General features: G+C 38.1%; 2 protein-coding genes across 2 annotated transcripts; both read right to left on the reverse strand.

Annotated features, from left to right (window-relative positions):
- Positions 1-6,303: 6,303 nt before the first annotated feature.
- Positions 6,304-12,603, reverse strand: si:dkeyp-84f3.5 (uncharacterized protein LOC334144 homolog). Its single transcript, XM_055042267.1, has 2 exons — positions 12,487-12,603; positions 6,304-8,777 (listed from the first exon to the last, which is right to left on the reverse strand). Exon 2 carries the CDS (start codon positions 8,643-8,645, stop codon positions 6,735-6,737), a length of 1,911 nt encoding a protein of 636 aa, XP_054898242.1. The 5' UTR covers positions 8,646-8,777; positions 12,487-12,603; the 3' UTR covers positions 6,304-6,734.
- A 595-nt stretch (positions 12,604-13,198) lies between these two features.
- Positions 13,199-15,954, reverse strand: LOC129367672 (chemerin-like receptor 1). The gene is made up of 2 exons (XM_055042276.1): positions 15,908-15,954; positions 13,199-15,095 (listed from the first exon to the last, which is right to left on the reverse strand). Exon 2 carries the CDS (start codon positions 15,079-15,081, stop codon positions 14,008-14,010), a length of 1,074 nt encoding a protein of 357 aa, XP_054898251.1. The 5' UTR covers positions 15,082-15,095; positions 15,908-15,954; the 3' UTR covers positions 13,199-14,007.
- Between the last annotated feature and the right edge of the window lie 4,871 nt (positions 15,955-20,825).

The following is a 20,825-nucleotide window of genomic DNA, read 5'->3' on the forward strand; positions in this document are numbered from 1 at the left end:
TGAATCAGTGTTAGTATTGGATCAGTGTTACTTTTTTATCTATGCGACTCATTTTAGGGGTATTTTGTCAAGTCGAGAAAAAAAAGGACATTGAATTCCACCCCAGCCCATTGACCTATGATCCTCCTGGCTGGTTTGGAGCCAGTCATGTGAGCCCCTCTCACCAGTTGCCCCATAGTTTCTTCCTTTCTTCCCTTCAGACACTGGTGAAAGGAGTCCTTGGTTCAATAAGGTCCTTTCAAGGACTCCAGGACTGCTCTGTACCATTTCCAAGCCATTCAATCAATCTTTTTCCAGTAAGAGCAGTCACTGGACACCTGGATTGTCACCACTTGTCTGAACGTCTTTCATTTAGACAAATGTCAGACTGTGTACAATTATTGCACACAGTAATTGCACACATGACCTTCCATAAAATGGAGTCTCTTTTTCAAGTGCGGGTCTTTCAGAAAATCCCGACAGTGGTATCGGGATGTGAAAAAATGTGGTCACAAAAAAAGAGAGAAAAAAAAGTCCAGTGAAGGAACACAATCTTAAATCTTGACTTGCATGACTAGGAAATGATAGATATGCTTAAAATTCTACAGATGGAAACATTTGCTAATGTTCACATCATAGTCTTGGACCCAACAAGCGTCAAATAAGCCACTTAAATTCCACATGATCTTCATCCTTCATATGCATACTATGCACTTATACTTTTTCCTGGTGAAGTGGGACCATGCCAGCCGCTGCAATGTAAAAGATTCATCCAGAGAAGGATGAAAAAGGCTCACTGAATATGGAACAGGCTTGAATAACCACCCTTTATGTGCAAACCAATCCATCCATTAGAGCTTAAAAGTATTAATTTGCGTCATTCAAAAGTTTCAGCAAAGTTACTCAATTATCAGTTAGCTGAATTGCCAGTTCGACAAGGGCTGCACAGTGGTGCAGTTGGTAGCACCATTGCCTTGCAGCAAGAAGGTCTTGGGTTCGATTCCTGGCCTGGGGTCTTTCTGCATGGAGTTGGCATGTTCTCCCGGTGCATGTGTTTGTTCTCTCTGGGTACTCCGTCTTCCTCTCACAGTCCACAACCATGACTGTCAGGTTAACTGGTCTCTCTAAATTCTCCTGAGGTGAAAGTGTGTGAGTGCATGGTTGTTTGTCCTGTCTGTTTCTGTGTTGCCCTGCAATGGACAGGCGACCTGTCCACGGTGTTCCCCACCTCTTGCCCGAAATGCCTAGTTGGAGATGGGTACCGGCACCCCACCTAAACGCACTAGGAACAAAGGTGTAAGTGGACGGATGACAGATCAACGAGATCCATTTTAGGGTTTCTAAATAGAAAAAGATATTGAGGTCCAACTGTAAAAAAAACTTTCAGAAGATCTTGGAACAGACAAATTGATTGAACATTTCTTTTTTTTATTATTAAAACTAAACTGGGTTTGGAAAGATGCCCCTCCCACATTTTTAAAGTTTTGGAAATGTCCTTTCCATTACATCACTGAAAAGATCAAATCAACTCATCGTTTACTTTTTACTTTTATAACATGCAAAAATCATTAAAAACTTAAATCTTTAATCCTTCCTTGCAGCAAGAAGATCCTGGGTTTGAATCTCAGTGTGGGGTCTTTTGTTTCTCCTCATGCATGTGTGGGTTCTCTCAAGGTACTTTGATTTGCTCCTACAGATCAAAACCAAGTATGGCCTAAAGAACCCAAAGTATGTGTACGCGCGTAGGGTTATTTGTTGGCTTTTAACAGATTGGCGACCTGTCCATGGTGCATCCTGCAGGGTACATCATGGACATCCATCATATGCATACTATGCACTTATACTTTTTCCTAGTGAATTGGGACTATGCCAGCCGTTGCAATGTAAAAGATTTGTCCAGAGAAGGAAGAAAAAGGCTCACCATTGTATGGTGAGAGAGGTACCAGCCTACTTACAACTTTGCAAAGACAAGCAGGCATAAACAATGGATGGAGTGATAGCCTTTGATGGAATTAAAATGTAAATGACCTTTATCTGTCCAAATCAATAAAACCAGGAACTGACCAATACTTCAGATCAGTCAAACAAATGTTACTGTACCATCCAGTTTTAAATCCTAGGCCTGGTGGAGTTACAAGGCAGCATCTAGGGGCAACCAAAGACTTTAGTTGGCTGCAATTTTTGAACAAGTTCAAACAGGCCCCTCAATACCAGCAACACAGGCTACCTTTGCTACCCTAATGACTGGAGATACAGTTTTTATATACTGTTGTCCATTGGATGAGTATAGGTACCGGCATACATTTTTAAAGGACTTTTGATGAACCAGTAGACTAAAAGATTTGAGCAACATTTGATATATTTCATTTGATATGTTGTAAAGGGTGTAATGCAGTTTTCTGTCTAAGATGTGCAGTTCTCTCTGGGTACTCCAGATTCCTCTCACAGTCCACAACATGCACTGCAGGGTTGAGGACTAATCTTTCCATTAGCCCATGTAGCCCAGAACCACCACACTCTAGAAACCCGAGAGCTGTGATTCCATTCGGGGCAGCCTGGTTAGCTCTCTTTCAAGTCACCTGTGGATTGCTTCATTGGCCCTTGAGCGATTAGGATGATGAAAATTAAAAAGCCGTGCTTTTTAATTTTTGCCATTTGAAGAAACAACTTCACCAATATCCTGTTGAAGAGAAATTATTTTGTTTTAGCTACAACTTAAGTTTATGTTTATCGAAATTTTCAAACTATCATGCCACAAATGTATTTGTGAGGTCAGACACTGATGTTGGGCACAAAGGCCTAGTTCACAGCCGCTACTCTTCATCTCACATTGGTCTGTCCATTCCATAAAACGCCAAATGTATCTAGTTATTTAAAACAACTATGGCTGAAATATAGGCACATGTAGAAAACAAATATTCCAAAAGTTGGGTTTGCAAATAAGTCAAGTTTCTCCATACTTTATCTAAACCTTTATGGACCTTGCTTTGTGCACTTGTCGGCAATTACAGTTGAACATCAACTTTCTTCACAAAGCTGGGAGCATGAAATTGTCTAAAGTGTCTTGGTATGTTGAATCATTAAGAGTTCAATTAGAGTGAACTGTACAACAGTAAACATGATGCTTTGCAGCCAAAACTACTTCACTTGGTGATGTAATAACGATTCAGTTTGAATGGGTGAACAAATACATTTGGTATATGTAAACTGAGAACATTCTTGTCAATCATCTTTTAAGTTTCAGACAAATTTAAAGGTGAGAGTAAGGTGATTTTTTCCCCCCCTCTCCAACAATACATAGATCCTGTATTGTTAGAGGATCTATGCAGTGAGAGAGGACACAAGTTTGCCTGTCTGTTACTCTCCTGACTTGCCATGTGAGGTAGTCACAGATTTGAATCTTCTGACTTCAGGCCTGTTTGCACTGCACGGTTGAGGCCTAATTTTCCATTAGCCCATGTGGCGCAGTCCCACCACATGCTGGAAACCCGAGAGCTGTGGTTCCTTTCGGAGTAGCCTGGCCAGCTCTCTTTCAAGTGATCTGCGGATTACTTCATTGGCCCCGGGCAATTATGGGGATGAGTCATCATTAAGGGCTCTCAATCAGAGGTTCTACTAGCTCAGGGGTCTGCAACTCCACATCTCAAGTCTGGTGTTCTGCAACTATTAGATGTGTCAATGGTACAGCACAATTGAAACAAATAGCTGAATTGGCTCCTCAGTATAAAGTTAAATTTTTCCAGAGTCCTGTTCATGACCTGATTATTTGATTCGGGTGTGTTGAAACAGAGATCGATCTAAAAGCTGCTGGACATTTTCTCAACTAAGAGTATGCCAATATTGTTTTGAAAAGAATGCTATGGGGAGACTTACAACAAAAAATTTATGTTCAATACTAATATTGACACCAAAATGACACCTCCTGTTGCCTTACAATCCTAGTTTTTTTTTTCTCTTTTCAATCTTGCTTGTGCAAGAGGCCACTTGCCCTTTCTAAATTGCCAGATCAAGTTCACTAAAAGCAACTTTAAACACAAGCAGAAAGTGACAAAGCCATAGTAAAAACTCTACCCTACTGATTTTATTTGAACCAATCATCCCTTTTGACTAGGTAATATCAAAATAGAAGGTTTCCAATGTTAAGTGGGCTCTCGCTCTAGTGCAAAGCCAACATTTTCAATGTTCAAGCCATTTTGTAAATTCCTTTTGACTTAAAAGTCTTAGATGAAAAGCTAAATACAGTCAGGTTTAAAACATAGCATTTTAATTGCCATATGTCGCTTGCAGCCGAGCATAGTTTTAATACTGGAAGTGGTTTGGAAGAAATCAATTCAGTTTTAAACTACATGCAGTCTTTTAATAGCTCATTTGTCTCCAAAAGTACAGATATGATATTTGACAAAAGTGCATCTTTTGGGGCTTTGCTAGTGGCAAAGCGGGACCCGTATATGTAGGCCTTGGTCCAGATGTCACAAGTTCAAGTACAAGCCTTATGACCTTTGCCACATGTCTTCCCTCTCTCTCACAACCCACTTTCCTGTTTGTTAAATATCAAATAAAGTCCTCTACAGCACACAAACCCTTTTTATTAAAAAAAAAAAACAAAGAAAAAAAAAGTGATTCTGTTCTGTTCTCTACCCCAGCCAAGACACTAATCTTTCACAGCTACAGCCTGGCTGGTGAAGATGGCAATGTAACTGGTTTGGTAAAACCTCCCATATGGACTGTCACATAATTACTGCTATTGCACCTGCAGTAGGGTAATGACAACAGATCACCTTCCCTCCATAAGTTTAGACCCGACACAGCAGTAAGACATTTACTGGGCCTGCTCCAAAAATGGCAAAATATCACGTTATCAACCCAATAACTGCTTTCAGAAATTTTCAAATAACACTCGAAACATTGATCCTAAGAAGACGCCTGACTGCCTCAGTGACATTTGTGAGATGGTTCACATTCATTACATCTCTAGGGTGTAAAGAGATGTAGTCACAAACCAGAGTTACCTATCCATAACTTCACAGTATGTGTGAAGTTATGGATAGTGGAACTTGAGCCACATTTTTCCGATTATGCTGCTGTCTGCACTTCATTCTGCAATGCCAGCTCCATCGTGGAAGCATGTGTCACTGAAAGATATGGACTGATTCAGAGACTGATATGTGAATGGAGAGGTGGTTTGAAGAGCAGCTGGTGTTTTGATCATGCCACAGTAATGCAGGAGACATTTTCCCCAACAACTGGTATACACAAACCTGAAAGAAAGAATGACCATCTTTTGAAACTTTCTTCTACAATGGGTGCAGCAGATCATTAGGCAAATGGCTTTATAATAGTAAAGTAGTACTTTGTTTGGTAAAGAAGTCTACTCATAAAGACATCAATCAGAGCAATTCAAACCATTACCTGATTGATGGTAATGGTTACGGTAACATTTGACAGTTCCAGGTTGTAACTACAAAAACCTCAAATTACAGAACCTTGAAGCAGACTAATAGCGACATTAGCAAAAAAATATCAAAACACTCTGTGGCTTATTACGACTGAAAGAAACAAATATTTTTTAAATATTTAGCCTGAAGACCTACAATAACCTATAGGTAATAAAAGGAGCTACTTACCCTACTGTCCTGTGGTGTGCTGCTTCAGCTTTGGATCTTACGCCAAGGACTTTTATCAAATCTTATGAGAACAAAGGTCATAGGCCCCAGCTCTCTAAAATGGATCAGCTTAAATCATTCTTGAGGCATCTTTCCATTCCAACAGGTCTTCACAGCTTTATTTCGAATTATCTACACATAAAAAAAGCCTGAATGTTTGAAGTCCTTGCTACCTTTGTGTGTACGACGTTATATTTTGGATTTCTAAAAAGTAGACTAATTAAAACTATTTCCAACTAGACATAAAATGTTGACTACATAACCAGAAGCAAATGAATCTTACTGGAGACCTTGAGCATTTTTGATAAAAAAAAATGCCTTCACCAACCATTAAATTCTGAACATAGAAAGTTTGAGTTTATGACACAAGTTATTCAATTTCCAATATGTAAAATTATTTCAGAACATGTTTCAAGAAAACTGCTACCAACCAATAACAGCCAGTGTGCTCTGCCATTTATAAATGATGTACCATTATCCATTACGCATAAAAACCCCTGACAAACATAAAAAAGGCTGCTCTAGCATTTTACATGTAGGCTTCCAATTGCATAATGTAATTCTACCTCTAGATCTGAGCTGATCCCATGTGGGGTAAGCAGTGGGTTCCCTAGGAAGTAGTGGTGAAGGAATTGAGAACTTAATTTACTAGCATCTAAATAAAAATGAGTAACCCAAACCAGACTAGATGTGCCATTAATACCTTGATTGCATATGGAATGAAAATTGTATACCAGAAACATATTTTGGTTCTAGTCTGTCACTGCAGAAAATAGGGACTCAAAGCAAAACATCAAGCACTAACGCATGTTACCTTGATCACTTTAATGACAATCTAATGTTTGACAATGATGTATTTTTAAAAGGGTGAATATATGCATACACTTAAAAATATTCCAATTCCATGATGTAGGTAAAACAATGAAATAATCTCTACTGTAATGTATAGCACTAAAAAATATGAGAAGTCAGCTGACCTGCAATCCAAGTTGGAGGAAGAACACTAGCGAGTTAGAAATAGTCTGTCCAACTTCTCAATGTATATTTGAAACAAAAGTATTTTGTACACTTCCCACCCATATCTTTTGTTTCTTATACAATAGCTTTCGCTTCTGAGTCATGAGAAGCCTGGTGCTCAAGAAATGTGTCCAAACATGAAAACGTCTGAGTGCACTCAGTGCATTCATAAAGAGCCTCAGAAGAACTGCCTTTCTCATTTTGTTTTTGGTCCATAGCATATTCCTCTATGTCTTCTGGATTATCTTTTTTTAGTTCCTCGTGTACAGTGTTTCCTCTGCCAGGAGAAATCTGTCCATCATCATCTGGTTCTTCAGGGTCCAGGTGATCTTGAAAATGAAGCTCAGAGGATGAATTCTTATTAAGATCAGCTAGACTCTTGGGACACTTAGTGGGCTCTTTCTTGTGATAGCGCAAATGTCGTTGGTACACACACAAAAGTCCAAATTTCTTTCCACACTCCTGACATTTGTAGTTAACTCTGCCAGCTTTTCCAGATTGCTCTATAGAAGTCTGTTCATTGTCAGAAGATCCTTTGGTGTTGTCCTCGGGATTGTTAGCCTGTTTCTCATCATCAGCAGAATTAGATGAAGGCCCATTTTGTGAATTTGAGTGCAACAGTTTTAAACCTTCAGCTTTGTGGTACATGATCACGTGTCTTCTTAAATCACAGCGCTGTGGAAAATGTCTACCACAAAATACACAAGTGTGCATTGTGCCTTTATGATATCTCATGTGTCGAGACAAACTACTAGAATGATTGAAAACTCGATGGCAATGCTTGCAAGGATGAAGTTTTCCATTTGGATTAGATCTTCTCCGGCTGGTGTTTTGTGGAACAACTCGTTTTACGGGTTTTTGATATTCTTTATTCATTTCATCTATTTCCTCCTGAGTTTGATGTGTGACATGATGCTCCTTTAGAGCTGCTAACCTCTCAAAACGATCCCCGCATAGGCCACATCTATACGGGGTGAATGTGGGTTGCTTATTCTTTTCAACACTGCCATCTCTTGAGATTTTTCGTCCTCCATTCCTAGTATCATTGGATGGACCATTGGTGTGGCAGTTTATAAACTCCCCGTCATCAGAATGCTTCGAATTCTCTTCAGTTTCAAAATCAGACTCCAACTCCACATCAAGCTCCTGTCCCTTGCAATGATACAAAGAATGTATTTGGAGGTCTGACATCCAAAAGAAAACCAGCTTGCACTTGTTACAGGGATATGCCTTTTCTGACTTTTTGTCTTCCTTACTGTCTGGTTTACCCAAAGCCTTGGGCATGGAGTGACTCTCTTTTTGATGAGCATTGAGCGCATCAATTTTAAGGAATCGTTTACCGCAGTGACCACAACATCTGGTCTTTTCACTGACATGGTCTTGAAGGTGTTTCTTGAGGTTGCTTTTATCTTGAAAGATCTTGCAGCACAGAGTGCACCGAAAACCCCTTTCGGAATTCCCATATTGCTGGTGACGGTGCAGACTCTGAGTCGTACTAAAAGAACGATTACATATTTCGCAACGGCAATGGTTCTGCTGAAACACGTCTGAGCTCAAGCCTGGTGGCCTGGGTCTTAATGAGTCTTTGTTTGAGAAGGGCTGCGAGTTCTGAGTTGTAGTAGTCGGCTTAATAGGTGACGGCAAAGGTGATGACAGTCTTTCAGGAGGCATAGGTGCGGAAGAAGAATTTGAAGAGCTTACAGAATTCAACTGAGGCAAGCCATTTACAACAATCAGCGTACCATTTTCTTGAAGCACATATTCCTGAGGAATATCAAATCCATTAGATGAGCCATCAAAGGAAAAAGATTCCAAAGGTCCATGATTAGACATGTGGGCCAATATACTGGCGTATTGACTGAACCCATCACCACATTCCGTGCAGATGAAAGCACTGGCTTCTCCTCCCAAGTGCGCTGAAGCAACAGTATTCACAGCTGACTGTTTTTCCATGATAAAACGATTCTGTCCATGTACTGATGGCATCACTTTTGAACCTGAATATGCAGCTAAATCTCTATACACCCATGGGCAAAGATGTCCATGGCAATCAGTGACGGTTCTTTGTCCAACCAAATGATGAGATGTCAACTCCCCAAGTCTTCCACTTTGTAGCACCTGGAGAAATAAAACAAATGTATATGAAAACCATTTATATGATTTTGGTAGTTTCAAACATTGTTTAAATATAAGTGAAGATGACTCCATTTAAAAATCAAAAACAAAACCATATGGCTGTACAGTATTAGCTAACACAAATCCTCCAGTCTCAGTGTAGATGACAGAAGCTGTGACGTGAAATCAGATAGCAAACCTTTTAGTAAAACGATTGAGAAACTACAACGGTCAACAACAGCCATCCTTGACCTTCCACAAATCAACCACTCAAGATGACTTTTAATCCACACCACATCCCCACTCTTCTACTTTTCCTTTTAGGGTAAGTTCTGTGCTGGCCTTCACTGCATTTTTAGCTGAAAGTCAAATAAATCAGAAGAGTTACCACCCTGAACTGACAAAAATGTCCACTAAACACAGAGTCAATGCAATTTTCCAACGAGAGTTTGTAAAAGTGGTGCTTTCATAGGCTCGCGGACAGATGGAAATGCCCGTAATCAGAGCTATGCACTCTCTTTGGAAGTGAATTCGGTCACGATCTATAAATGCTGTAAATGCAATCATTAAATGCAATCAATAAATGCGATGTTGTGATGGCTTTGCCAGTTTTGTTTTGCAAGAACGTGATGCCGCACGTTTGAACCTGCAATAAATGCAATCAAACTGGCACAGAATAAGTTTTCCTTTTGACAAAACGGTTTGAACGAACAGCTCCAAATAGAAAGTATTCAGAACAGCTAGACTTCAACACCACTTATTGTCTTAGTCTTTTCAGAGAAAACAGAGATGACAAGAAGGTGTCGTAGTGCTGGGTTGAAAATGTTTCGTGAACTAGGCTACCATCAACTATGAAAGAGCCCAACATGTGCTGTCCTTTTCTTAACACCCGGTAACCTACCCATTTTCATGGGTTCCTCCCTTGGGAGCTCGAACTGCAACAGTGAGAGGTTACTTTTCACTACTTACCATGCCGCCTTGCTATTTTTATAAATAACACAGAGATAGGGAGCGGACACATGGAGTCTGTGTAGAATTAGTTGTTGCAGAATATGCAAGGCACTGTGGTGAATGTTTGCAAAGAGAAGACAAATAAACATGGTTCTGTTTAGCTTACAGCAATCTATATAATCATCACATTATCCCACAATGATACTGTGGGATAATACTGTGCATGGTTTCCAATATTATGCAACCATAAGGAATGCTGGAGTAACACTTGCAAGCTTCACTTTGATCGCTGAAGAAGCGGATAAAAAAAAGAAAAAGAAAAAAACTTTGATGGAGAAATGGTGGTTTATCACTCCAATAAACTCAACACCTTGAGTCAGAACTCTACTGCCCAGTAGAGTCTATAACTATACCCAATGTTTTATCATCATTCTATTTTTCTGTATTGAGAACTTTAGCGCCAGCATTACTTCCCATTCATTGCCAGACTGAAATCTATAAAATGTTTGTGACAGTTCTGCTCAGGAATGAAATTGCTCAGTTTTGGACCAATCAAAGCTTCTGTTGTACAAGATGACCAGGATTTCACAATATCAAGCTGAACATTTTGTGATTAAAAAACAAACCAAAAAAATGGTAGCAATATGTGTTTTGCTACATATATTGTAGCAATCTGTTTTCTAAAGATTCAGATGTAAAATGCAAGTTCATAACACCACAAATATTTTCGCCAACACAGTGGCAGTGCACATACACACTCATACATTACGCAAATTAATTGAGACCAATTAACAGTCCTACCTAACAGTCACATTTTTTATATTGTGGGAAAATGTTAGCGTACCCAGAAAAACCCAGCCATATACAGAGAGAACAAAAAGTCCATCTAGGTAGACACCAAGTGGGCAAAATCAACCCAGAACATTTTTGAGGAAAGCTAACAGAGCTAACACCTGTGCAGCCCAGCTGTACAACCTTCAAGTGTTTACTTTTTTTTAATTGAAGCCAATTCAATTGAAGTACCAATATTTCAGAATCACAACTATAGAATTTGAAGCAATCTAATGATGTGCGCTCTTGTTTCTGACACATGTACACCCAATGAGACCCGCATCAAAAATCCGAGTGTTTCAGCTGCTTTCCTGGATATCCCAAGTTATTGGCAATTTGGGACAAGCTGCCAGTAACTTCGCCCATAAATATCAACTCAGCTGTCTGGCAAGCTCCCTCCCCGTTTCGGACGAGTAAAAGTGAACAAGAGACTTTAAAAATAGGTGTTAGTGAAGGCCCAGACCAGGGTTTTCCCCAGAAAATTTGTTTAGCGCAGTAGTATGGACACAATGGCAGTCCACCATGTTTTTGTGTTAAAAAATGCTAAAAGTTAAAAAGATTTGGAGATGTACAAGTCTCCATCACCAGTATGCATAATTTGGAAATAATAGCATATAAGACCAACAAGCAGGTGCAGGGACAGAGGACTAAGTTCAATGTGTCAACTATAAACCTAGTTTAATCTGACTTTATTGTCAATGTTACTTGTAAAAAAAAAATCTAGTTAAAATAAAACACTTAACCTGGTGGGGGGCCAAGTAAAACCTGGTGGTCTGCCAGGCTTATAATACACCGGGGGAAACCCTTCCAGACAGAGGAAAGGGAGCTTTTTATGAAAAGAATATGCAAAATTCAAATTCATTAGCAAATTTACAACAATAATAATAATAAAAAAAGCAACTGTCTATGACTTCTCTAAAATTTTAATGATTGAGAATAACGGCATTCCAGTTTACCCGATTGCCAGGTATTTTAACAAAGTTTCACACATCCAAATCCTTACTGGAATAAAGTTGGGCATTTAATTCGTGGAGCACTCTCATTGTAAAACCATACTGAGTTAGGCAAGTGCTTATTTCTAATTCTGTTCACAATTCTTCAAACTTTATCCAACGATTGCATACAGAATCTCTCGTTACAGTATGCTGTGTGTGTTTTTCTATGATCGGTCTACAGCAACGAAGAGAATTTGCCATGTAAATTATCATTCTAACTTGATGCTTTATATGTACACAAAGAAAGACCTGGTGAGCAGAATTTACCTGAGCTTTTAAGTGCTTGGGATGTATGTAAATGATCATAATAATGTAATTATAATCAGAAAGTCAATTATGTGGCTAAACGTGATCTTTCCCAAACCTTGCTTAATAATAATAAAAAGTCTGAAGGCAAACCAGATTTGAAATACATAACCTGGCAGACACACAAACGCATACAAGTTTCATTGTTTAGATTTCTAAACGTGACACACAGACGGCGTAAAACAGTTTTTTCCACTATTTTATAGCCAACAAAACATTTGATAGGATTTTCTAACAGTTATTAAAAGAGAAATCTTCTTGACATTAATGTTTTGACAGTGAAAGATTGGCACTTTCGGCACTGCTGCAGCGATAATTAACATGGACACACTGTGCATGCTAACGCAATCAACGTTTACTTTAATTAAGCTGGACTTAACATACAGCACAAGAAGACAAAATCAGCAGGCAATAATCAGCGAATGAAAGATTCCCAGAAAAGCTTACGTTGCTTTAACCCTCCTATTGGAGCGATAACTCGTGAGCTTATTGTGATCGAAACGGCTGACTTTAGCTCCTGCTAGCTAACGCTACACCTGGATTGCTGAGACGTTTAGTGATTTTATTTAAGAGTTAGACAGTTAAGTTACTGAAACCTCATTCCAACTATCGGCTACGTTATGACTTACCGTGAAATCTCGCACATCACGGAATACGGTGGCTAACAATATGTAACACCCAGCTGAAAACCGATGAGCAACGATAGCCTGTTAGCAGAATCAGGCCTCGGTGCTTCGACTCCTACTTCTTCTTCTTCTAATTCCATCTTCTCACAGTGTAACCAGCCATCAGAAGCATTACCGCCGCCTCGTGTTTATTTGAGGGTTTGAACAAACATCAGAATTGTAATCTACTTTTCGACATGCTTTTGCGAAACGGTGTCACTAAAACATCACTTCTGCCGTAAATATATTTTACAATAGAGCTATTTATATGTAAAATTTAAAATTCCAAGTTTTATAGCATTTTTCAGTTTGATATATTTTTTTTCCCTTAGGAAATTTAATTTGGACTATTTGCCATTATTTTACTCACTTTGTTTTCATGTTTTACAGTCAGGGTCCTTACATTTATGCTATCAAAGCATTTACTATTTTAAAATATATTTCTAAAACATGTGCAAACACGACCATTTATGACCTTTTATGACCATGATGAATCCATCATCATAGAACATCTTAGAAAGAAAAAACAGTTTCAAAGCTCAAAGTTTGAGACATCTGAATCCAACAAGACAAAGTGTATGCTGTAAGCGAACTAAAATGATCATGTTCAATGATTTTATTCAAGAGTTGGTACATGACAATATATTAAACATACCATTGAAATAAAATGCTGCAGTTATTTTTATGTAATTATCAAACAAAGAAAAATAACAAGTAAAATCTTGCAAACAAAACAGACTCAATGAGAATAATAAAACTGACAAACTTAACCAAAAAAAAAAAGAGAAAAATCTTGCTATTTCTGACATGCATCTTAACAATTGCAGATTTTTTTTTCTAAAATTTCCCTCATATTTTTACACCTAAAACCTTTACACCTAAAAATAAAGTGGCATTTTTAACCTTCAATTATCTGATGGTAAAATTTGAACATAGATTAAGCTTTTTCGGTTAACAGTTTCAGAACCCTGGTGTTTTCAACATAACCTTCCAGCCAGACACAAATTCTGAAAGATGCCGGTCATTACTGAGGAGTTACATCACACACATCAGTAAATGCAAGATATGTCCACACAGTGTTTTGTCACTTTAATAAGTCCATCATTCTTTCTTTCCTTCTTACTTTCTTTCAGGAATAAGCTGACTCTCAAATATTGTAAAAAAAAAAATAAAAAATTCTTTGGCATTTACAATGAATATATGAAATACAAGAAATATATACATGAAAAATATTTATTTGATGGTAAAATTAAGAGCTTGGTCTACAGGAAATAGCATAATGCAAGTGCACATGTCAAACTTAGAAAATATCAGTCATGAGAAATGTTTATTTGATTTTGTCCTTCTCTGAAATAGTCATTTGTATACATCACCTCAATTTAATTTTTTTTTTTTTATAATCAGAGCCAATTATAATGGAATAAAATAGGGATTTTGTAATAGTTGTCCAATCCTTTGAGCTGGTTAGAAAATTCAGTGCTATTCCTACAATTCAGTATTGTGGTCAAATCTCTTGTTTTCACTGTTGCTGGTAGATTTTGTGTAAGTGTTGGTCTCATCTTCCTGAAATACAGTCTCCAACACCTTCAGGATGGATTTGGAGATTTTATCCTTGAAATCCTGGCCAATGAATATGTACAGCACCGGGTTCAGGCAGCTGTTAAGGTAGGCCAGACACGTGGCAAGCGGTATCCCAACACTGATGACATGGGCCAGTGTTTCGCTTTGGCTGTTTGGATCAAATCTTTTCAGCTCAACTATCGTCATGATGTGAAAGGGAGCCCAGCACAGGAAAAACGTGATGATGATGGCAGCAATTACCCTAAAAGGGCGGCCTGATCGTTTGGCCAGTGTGGGGCTATTCCTCAGGCGGTGGATTATGATGGAATAACAGGAAAGCATAACACCGAAGGGGATGATGAAGCCCAGGAGCACACGGGTAATGGTCATAGATCGATGGCGAAAAAGTTGCAATTGAATCACAGCTGGATTGGTATAATTATTGGAGAAAGCATAATTGTTGTAGCAGATGGTAATCTCATTGTAGCTTTCAGTATCTCTAAAGACAAAGGCAGGAAGGCTGAGAGACAAAGCCAATGCCCAGACACACAGACTCGTATAGAAAGCCTTCCTCACGTTCCTATGATTCTGAGCCCAGATCGGCCACACTACGGACACCAACCTGTCCACACTGATCACCACCAGGGTGTAGACGCTGGCGTACAGATTTAGGAAATTCACTGTGCTGTTCAACTTGCACATTAACTTTCCAAATGGCCAGTGGAAGTTCAAAGCCTGGTATGTGATGCTCAGGGGAAGGAAGGCCGTAAAGAGGAAGTCAGCCACAGCCAGGTTGAGAAACCAAACCGTGTTAACATTTTTTTTCATGCTGAAGCCGGCCACCCAGATAACCAGTCCGTTTCCCAACACCCCAAGCACACAGGCCACGCCGAAAACACAGAGAGACAAGATGTGTAGAGAATATCTGAGATTTTCATTGTAGTTGGAGGAGGACTCCTCTGTGTTGTTGATTTGATGGATGGATGCATTTGTATCCATGGCTGTCCTGATACCTGCAGGACAACATGAGGACAGAATGAGCTCTGATATATTCCAAGATCGATTAATTACTCTTCACAGTTCTGTTTTGTAATGTTTAGGGTGTAGAATACTTTTCAGTAAGAACCACTTTTCTGTATGTTTTTAATGGTCTGATGTAATAATGTTTTCATGACCTGTAAGCGGAAAATCATCATCAACATAAATAAAGATTTTCAAATGTCCTTTTGCCTTAGTGATGAAGTTCCTGAAATAAATGTGTTTTTCTTAATTTCTTAAATGGGTCGGTATTTCCAAAGTCTGGCTTTGGCTTTTATTTAATAATGTTAGCATTGAAATACAGATCTACAAATAATGTAATTATTCTTTTAATTTTTTATTCAATGCACGTTTAGAGTTTGCAGTTATGCGAAGCACTGTGTTTTCACTCCAGCTGTTTTAAAACTCTTTATTAACAAATCTAATCAGGCAGATTTAAGTTCAATTTAAATCTAACATTTCTATTTTTTGGTGTAGAACATAAAGCACATTCTCATGTTCATGAGGAGAACATAAAACTGCACGGAAAGACCCCAGCTGGACAAGGAAATGGACAACCCCACCCTGCAGGTCAAAGTATAAATGTAATCTTAAAAAATAAGATCACTTTATTTTCTTCTATCTCCTGAAAAAGCTCCTCTCCTATTAGCTCATTTTGGTTGATAGTGTTAATTTTTTTAAATTTTATTTCATTTGTTCTGTTGCCATGGAAATTAGAAATAACTAACTCATTTTACCTTCAAAAGGACACAAATCAAGTTTAAAATGTATTAACTAACCAACATACCTTTTCGAAAGCGTCTCTTATCTGATCTTGGTTAGTCCGTGATCAAGTTTGACTGATAAAACACAAACCAGTGAATATCAGTTTATCTGTGGTTGATAATGCCTCCGCCCATATCAAGGCGGACCCAGAGGCCAAGCAAAGTGTGCATTTACATACTCTTTAGCCATTTCTCAGAAACATTATTAATAAAAGGTTGGAACGTTGAATATTTTGCTTTCAGGTGTGATCTAATTAAAAGCTTATCTGAGTCTGATACTCAGATTAGCTAATTGCTGGAGATATCTTAAAGTTTGAGATTATAACACAAAGTAAAACAGAAAAAAAGGAACAATTTCTTTTATATGCATGTAGTATTTCAAAGGAAGCAAAGGGACATCGATTTGTGAAAGAGATTCCTAAGATATTGACACCTTAGTGCACATTAATTTCCCCAAAAATATTTGTTGATAGCAAACAACAATATTCCTGAACTGTCTGCCTTTGTCTTGAAAAAATATGATTACTGTTGCCTTTCTCTGACATTAGAAGCAGATTCTTGCTTGGTTTTCCACTCCTGTTTTACATCTGGAACACAAGTTGCAGCATGTTTTACAATATTCTTAAATGCGACCACTTCCTTTCCACATACACAACACAAACAAAAAAAATTGTCTTTTTCCCCACAGATGAACTGACTCAAGCTTTATCTTTGCAATAGGGTTGACCCTGTAGTGGGTCAAACCTATTGCAGTATGGTGAAAAAACTGCAACTTTGAAACCAGACCCTCGCAAATCAATCAAACTTATCTTCCTACTGCAGGTGTATGCTAATTTAAACCATCTGGCCATTGCTTTTCTATTTTATTTTATTTTCCGAGAAAAACTTCACAGAAAAAGACATTTCTAAGATGAGATTACTGCGCTTCAACAGTCTGAATGGTATGGTTTAGTTAGCTGTGATGACTGTGCTCTAAAACAGGAAATAACATTTCACCCCCACAACAGTTCATCTCTTACAGGTGGATGAACTTTACTCCAATCTTCTTTGCAGAATTGTTTCAATTATGCCACATTGGAGGGTCTTCTTGAAGGGTCATGCAAAGATATCCCGAGTAAATTTAAGTCTAAACTGGTGTGCTTTGGATAATTTACAGAATTTTTTTAGTTGAGAACTAATTGATCTTTCCATAAGTTGTGACAAGTTGTCCTGATACTGAAGCCACAAAACTTGACCCCACTTTTGCATCGAGTACCTCCTGGTTCCATATTGGGCCTTTTATTTTTTTCTCTACATATTACTGTTGGGATATGTCATAAAATAAATAATCACAATGTTAAATTCATTGCTATGCAGACGACCAAGATGCAGTAATCTGCTTTCTGTCCGTAACTGCATCTCTGCAATCAAACAGTGATTGAGTCAGAACGCTCTGTTGATAAATGACTAAAATACAGAGAGGATTCTATCTGGTGATAAAGCTCTTTGTGGTCTGGAAAATTCTATCAGTGACCACGTGAAAAACCTTGACAAAGCTTTACAATTTGACAAACAAATTGCATCTGTTGTCCAATCTGGATTTTGTCATGTAGACCTTCTAATGAAGGCTGAAACTTTCTTTAATCATTGTGAGTTGTAGAAGGCTGTTCATGCATTTATCAGTTTAAATGCATGACCTGCTTCTTTTATCAGTTGTATCAGTTTTGTGGAATTGCAACACACTTCCTATCGGTGTACATCAGTCATCTTTGAGATGCCTCCAACCCGTGCAGAATGCAGCAGTTCGTCTTTTAGCCAACACTTTTAGACGGGATTACATCACACCCGTCTTATCCTCTCCTCTTTGGCTTCCCACTTTTATTATTTGTTTTAAAGCCCTCAGTAGAATCGATTCTCCTTACTTAAAGTCACTGAGCTTCTCTTCTTTGAGATCAGATAATCTGTTCCTTCTTAGAGTTTCTCATATTAAATGCAAACATTGAGGTGATTATGGTTTTTTCTCTGATCCATAAGCTAGCTTAGTCCTTTTAAATCAAAACTTAAGACTTTTTATTCCAACAGGCTTTTATGACTTAAATGTGTGGTGACACTTTTGGTTTTATGTTGTTTGTTTGTTCAGTTGTTGCTTTATTGTTTATGTTCTTTTTGACTCTGTAAAGCACTTGATTGATTGTTTGAGTTAACTAAAGAACAATGACTTTTCCCTCAAAAGGTCAGGTTGATTTACATAGCTTTTTTCTCTTGATAAATTATTATTATTATTATTTGTATTTACTCAGGTTACTGCTGCCTAATTACATTTGTTTGCTCATCTTAAGCATTTGAGAGAGATGAGAAAGCAAAGACAGAAGAAATCTCTAGAGTGGGGAAAGTGTAACTACAACAAGTGCATGGAAACAATATAGTTTGCTTACATGTTAAAAACAGAAGTAGATGGGAGATGAGTACAAACTGATAATGGCATAAGATAATTCACAGCTCTGACACAATAGATGGGCGAAAACACAAGTCACATAAAAAAGGGAGGAAACCTTAAAGTGGTGCCATGACATTAAGCAATCTTCCATTACTTAATCCAGATTGAAAAATGTCTTCAGTGTTGTGGTAAGGTTTAAAAAGAACAAGTAGCCAGATAACATGCTGTGCTACATTACTGCTTTTATATTTACTTGATTTCTTTATAAAATATTAAAATCATTTCAGGTTTTTGAATGATATTTATATGCTTCCAGTCCATTTTCATAAGTAACATCAATTCAACTTATTTACACAGGACCAACTCACAACAAAGATTATATCAAAGCATTCTTCTGTATTATTCTCTTCTAATAATACAGAACCCCAAAAAAAAACACAATTCTACCGGAATGATCCCATCACGAACCAATCATTAGCATAGATTATGTTCGATATACAGTCCAGTTCAATCCAAAATTATGTCATGAAACAATGACATTGAGTTATTTATTGAACGGCAAAAACCACAGCAGATTTTCTCATTACTCTTCTCAGTCTGCACACTTTGAAGTATTATTTTATCCTTACCAAAGTCTTGCAATTGCTCTATGGTGACCGATGAACTTTTAAGTAAGACAGCGAATGCTCAAAAGCAGGCTGTGATCTTGGTGTAATCTAAAGAGCAAATCTGGATAACTCACTCCAACTTCTCAACTCAGCCCATCCAGCAGACTGCTGAACTTATTTTTTGTCACCTGATAATTTCTGGCGTGTCATGAGACTCCTCACACACCAGGAGAAAAAACAGATTTGACACTCCTCCCAGAAAAAAAACACTGGTCCCGTCACAGAAAACCCTAAATATTGATCTGAAAGTAATTTTTAGGCACAAGGTTTACCTGTTGGGTCTGATGTTACTGGCTGGGAGACGAGGCGGAAACCAAAACTTTCAGGGAAATAAGAAATGATCCCTTTTTCAGCCCAAACGGACCGTCTGCATGGCGTGAGTCGTCCTCCAGAAAGTTTATTTCTGGATGGTGGGGAAGTGAAAACAGCCATGACAGTTCAATGTCCACTGCTTCTTCTTCTTCCAATGGTCTCCTCTTTTAAGAAATATGTAAAAAATACATGCTTTAGGTAAAGGGGAAAAAATTACCTTATTTTATTCCTCTGCACTTTGGGAATACTCTAAGAAAAAGGCTCAAATCCTACTGGTCTTGCGAGATCTGACATGACCTTTGGTTTTCCCCATTTATCTCAGAGTCACGATGTGAAAGCACAGGAAGAAATGATGAGGAATCTGAAACGAGAAATCTTTGCCAAAAAAAATTGTAGTTTAGATACTGAAGATGACAACAGACCCAAGGAGGAAGTGAATACTAATTAAGGCCTTGCGGTGAAACAGTTGCATGGAATTCAAATTTTCTTCAACAGTTGCTGAGGTTTCTGTGATCAAGCAGAAACCTCCATGGAGTCAGACGTTCTCAAATCAGCGGTCAATAAAGAAACAAAGGTGTTGAAATTAAGCCAAACACTGCAAAATAAAAGATTTCAAGTTGTTGGAATATGTTCTCATCTTAAGCTGTCTTTAAGTTATCTTGTGTTATGTGTTCATGTTTACTGATTTACTTTGTAAGGTACAGCTTTATGTTCTATATCCTGTCACTCTGTTTATGTGCATGTTGTACTGTTGTTGTCCACTGGGGGCAGTGAGAGCGAGTTCTTGTTTATAGGCAGCACTGTTCTAGAAAGAACCCGACGAAGAAAAGTTTTCTGTGTGCCTGACCGTTCCACAATAAAAGAACACAGCTATCTAAGAAAAGCAGTGTGGTTCATTGTGATGATGAATGCAGATCAAGAAAACACAAACCCAACACAAGTGAACGTAGCTGAATTCTCATCAACTTGTTGTATGTGCTGTTCCAAACAGTTCTTCACAGTTAGGTGTAAATGTTCCAACAGATAAAGATGTGGTTAACTATGACAGACAGGAAAGAAGATAGAACATGTTGTGTAGGTTTCAGATACACAGAAAGGTTTCAGATACACAGAAAAGAGGAAATAACATGTTCTGTAGGTTTGCTGTCGTTACAGCTAAAAAGTGAGATAGCTTATATACATTTTTCTAACAGGAGCTTATATATTTATTTACTTTGGAATAATGCTTTATAACTTAACTTTGCTGTTTTTCCTCCACAACTTCATGATGGTATTTGATCTGAGAATAAAGTTCAAACCCCTACGGCTCATGATCTTTTATTTTGCTGGGGTGACAGCTCTATGCTTCCTTTGAATTTTCCCCGTCTCATCTCATATGCTGTCACTTATCAGTTTGGTTGCTTGTGGTATCGTGTTTTCTTTTACAAAGACATGGCAGATAGGGTTTACCATGTAATGGCTTGTTTTTTCAGCTCCTTGATGTCAGGTGGTGGTTGTCATAAACATAAAAAGGTCTACGTCCTATAAAAAAAAAAGTCCAATCAC

This window comes from Poeciliopsis prolifica, unplaced genomic scaffold (genome assembly GCF_027474105.1).
Source record: "Poeciliopsis prolifica strain line A6 unplaced genomic scaffold, Auburn_PproV2 SCAFFOLD017, whole genome shotgun sequence".
NCBI lineage: Eukaryota > Metazoa > Chordata > Actinopteri > Cyprinodontiformes > Poeciliidae > Poeciliopsis > Poeciliopsis prolifica.

Coding starts and splice junctions, on each gene's coding strand:
- si:dkeyp-84f3.5 (XM_055042267.1), bottom strand. CDS start 8,645: ATGCCATCAGTACATGGACAGAATCGTTTTATCATGGAAAAACAGTCA.
- LOC129367672 (XM_055042276.1), bottom strand. CDS start 15,081: ATGGATACAAATGCATCCATCCATCAAATCAACAACACAGAGGAGTCC.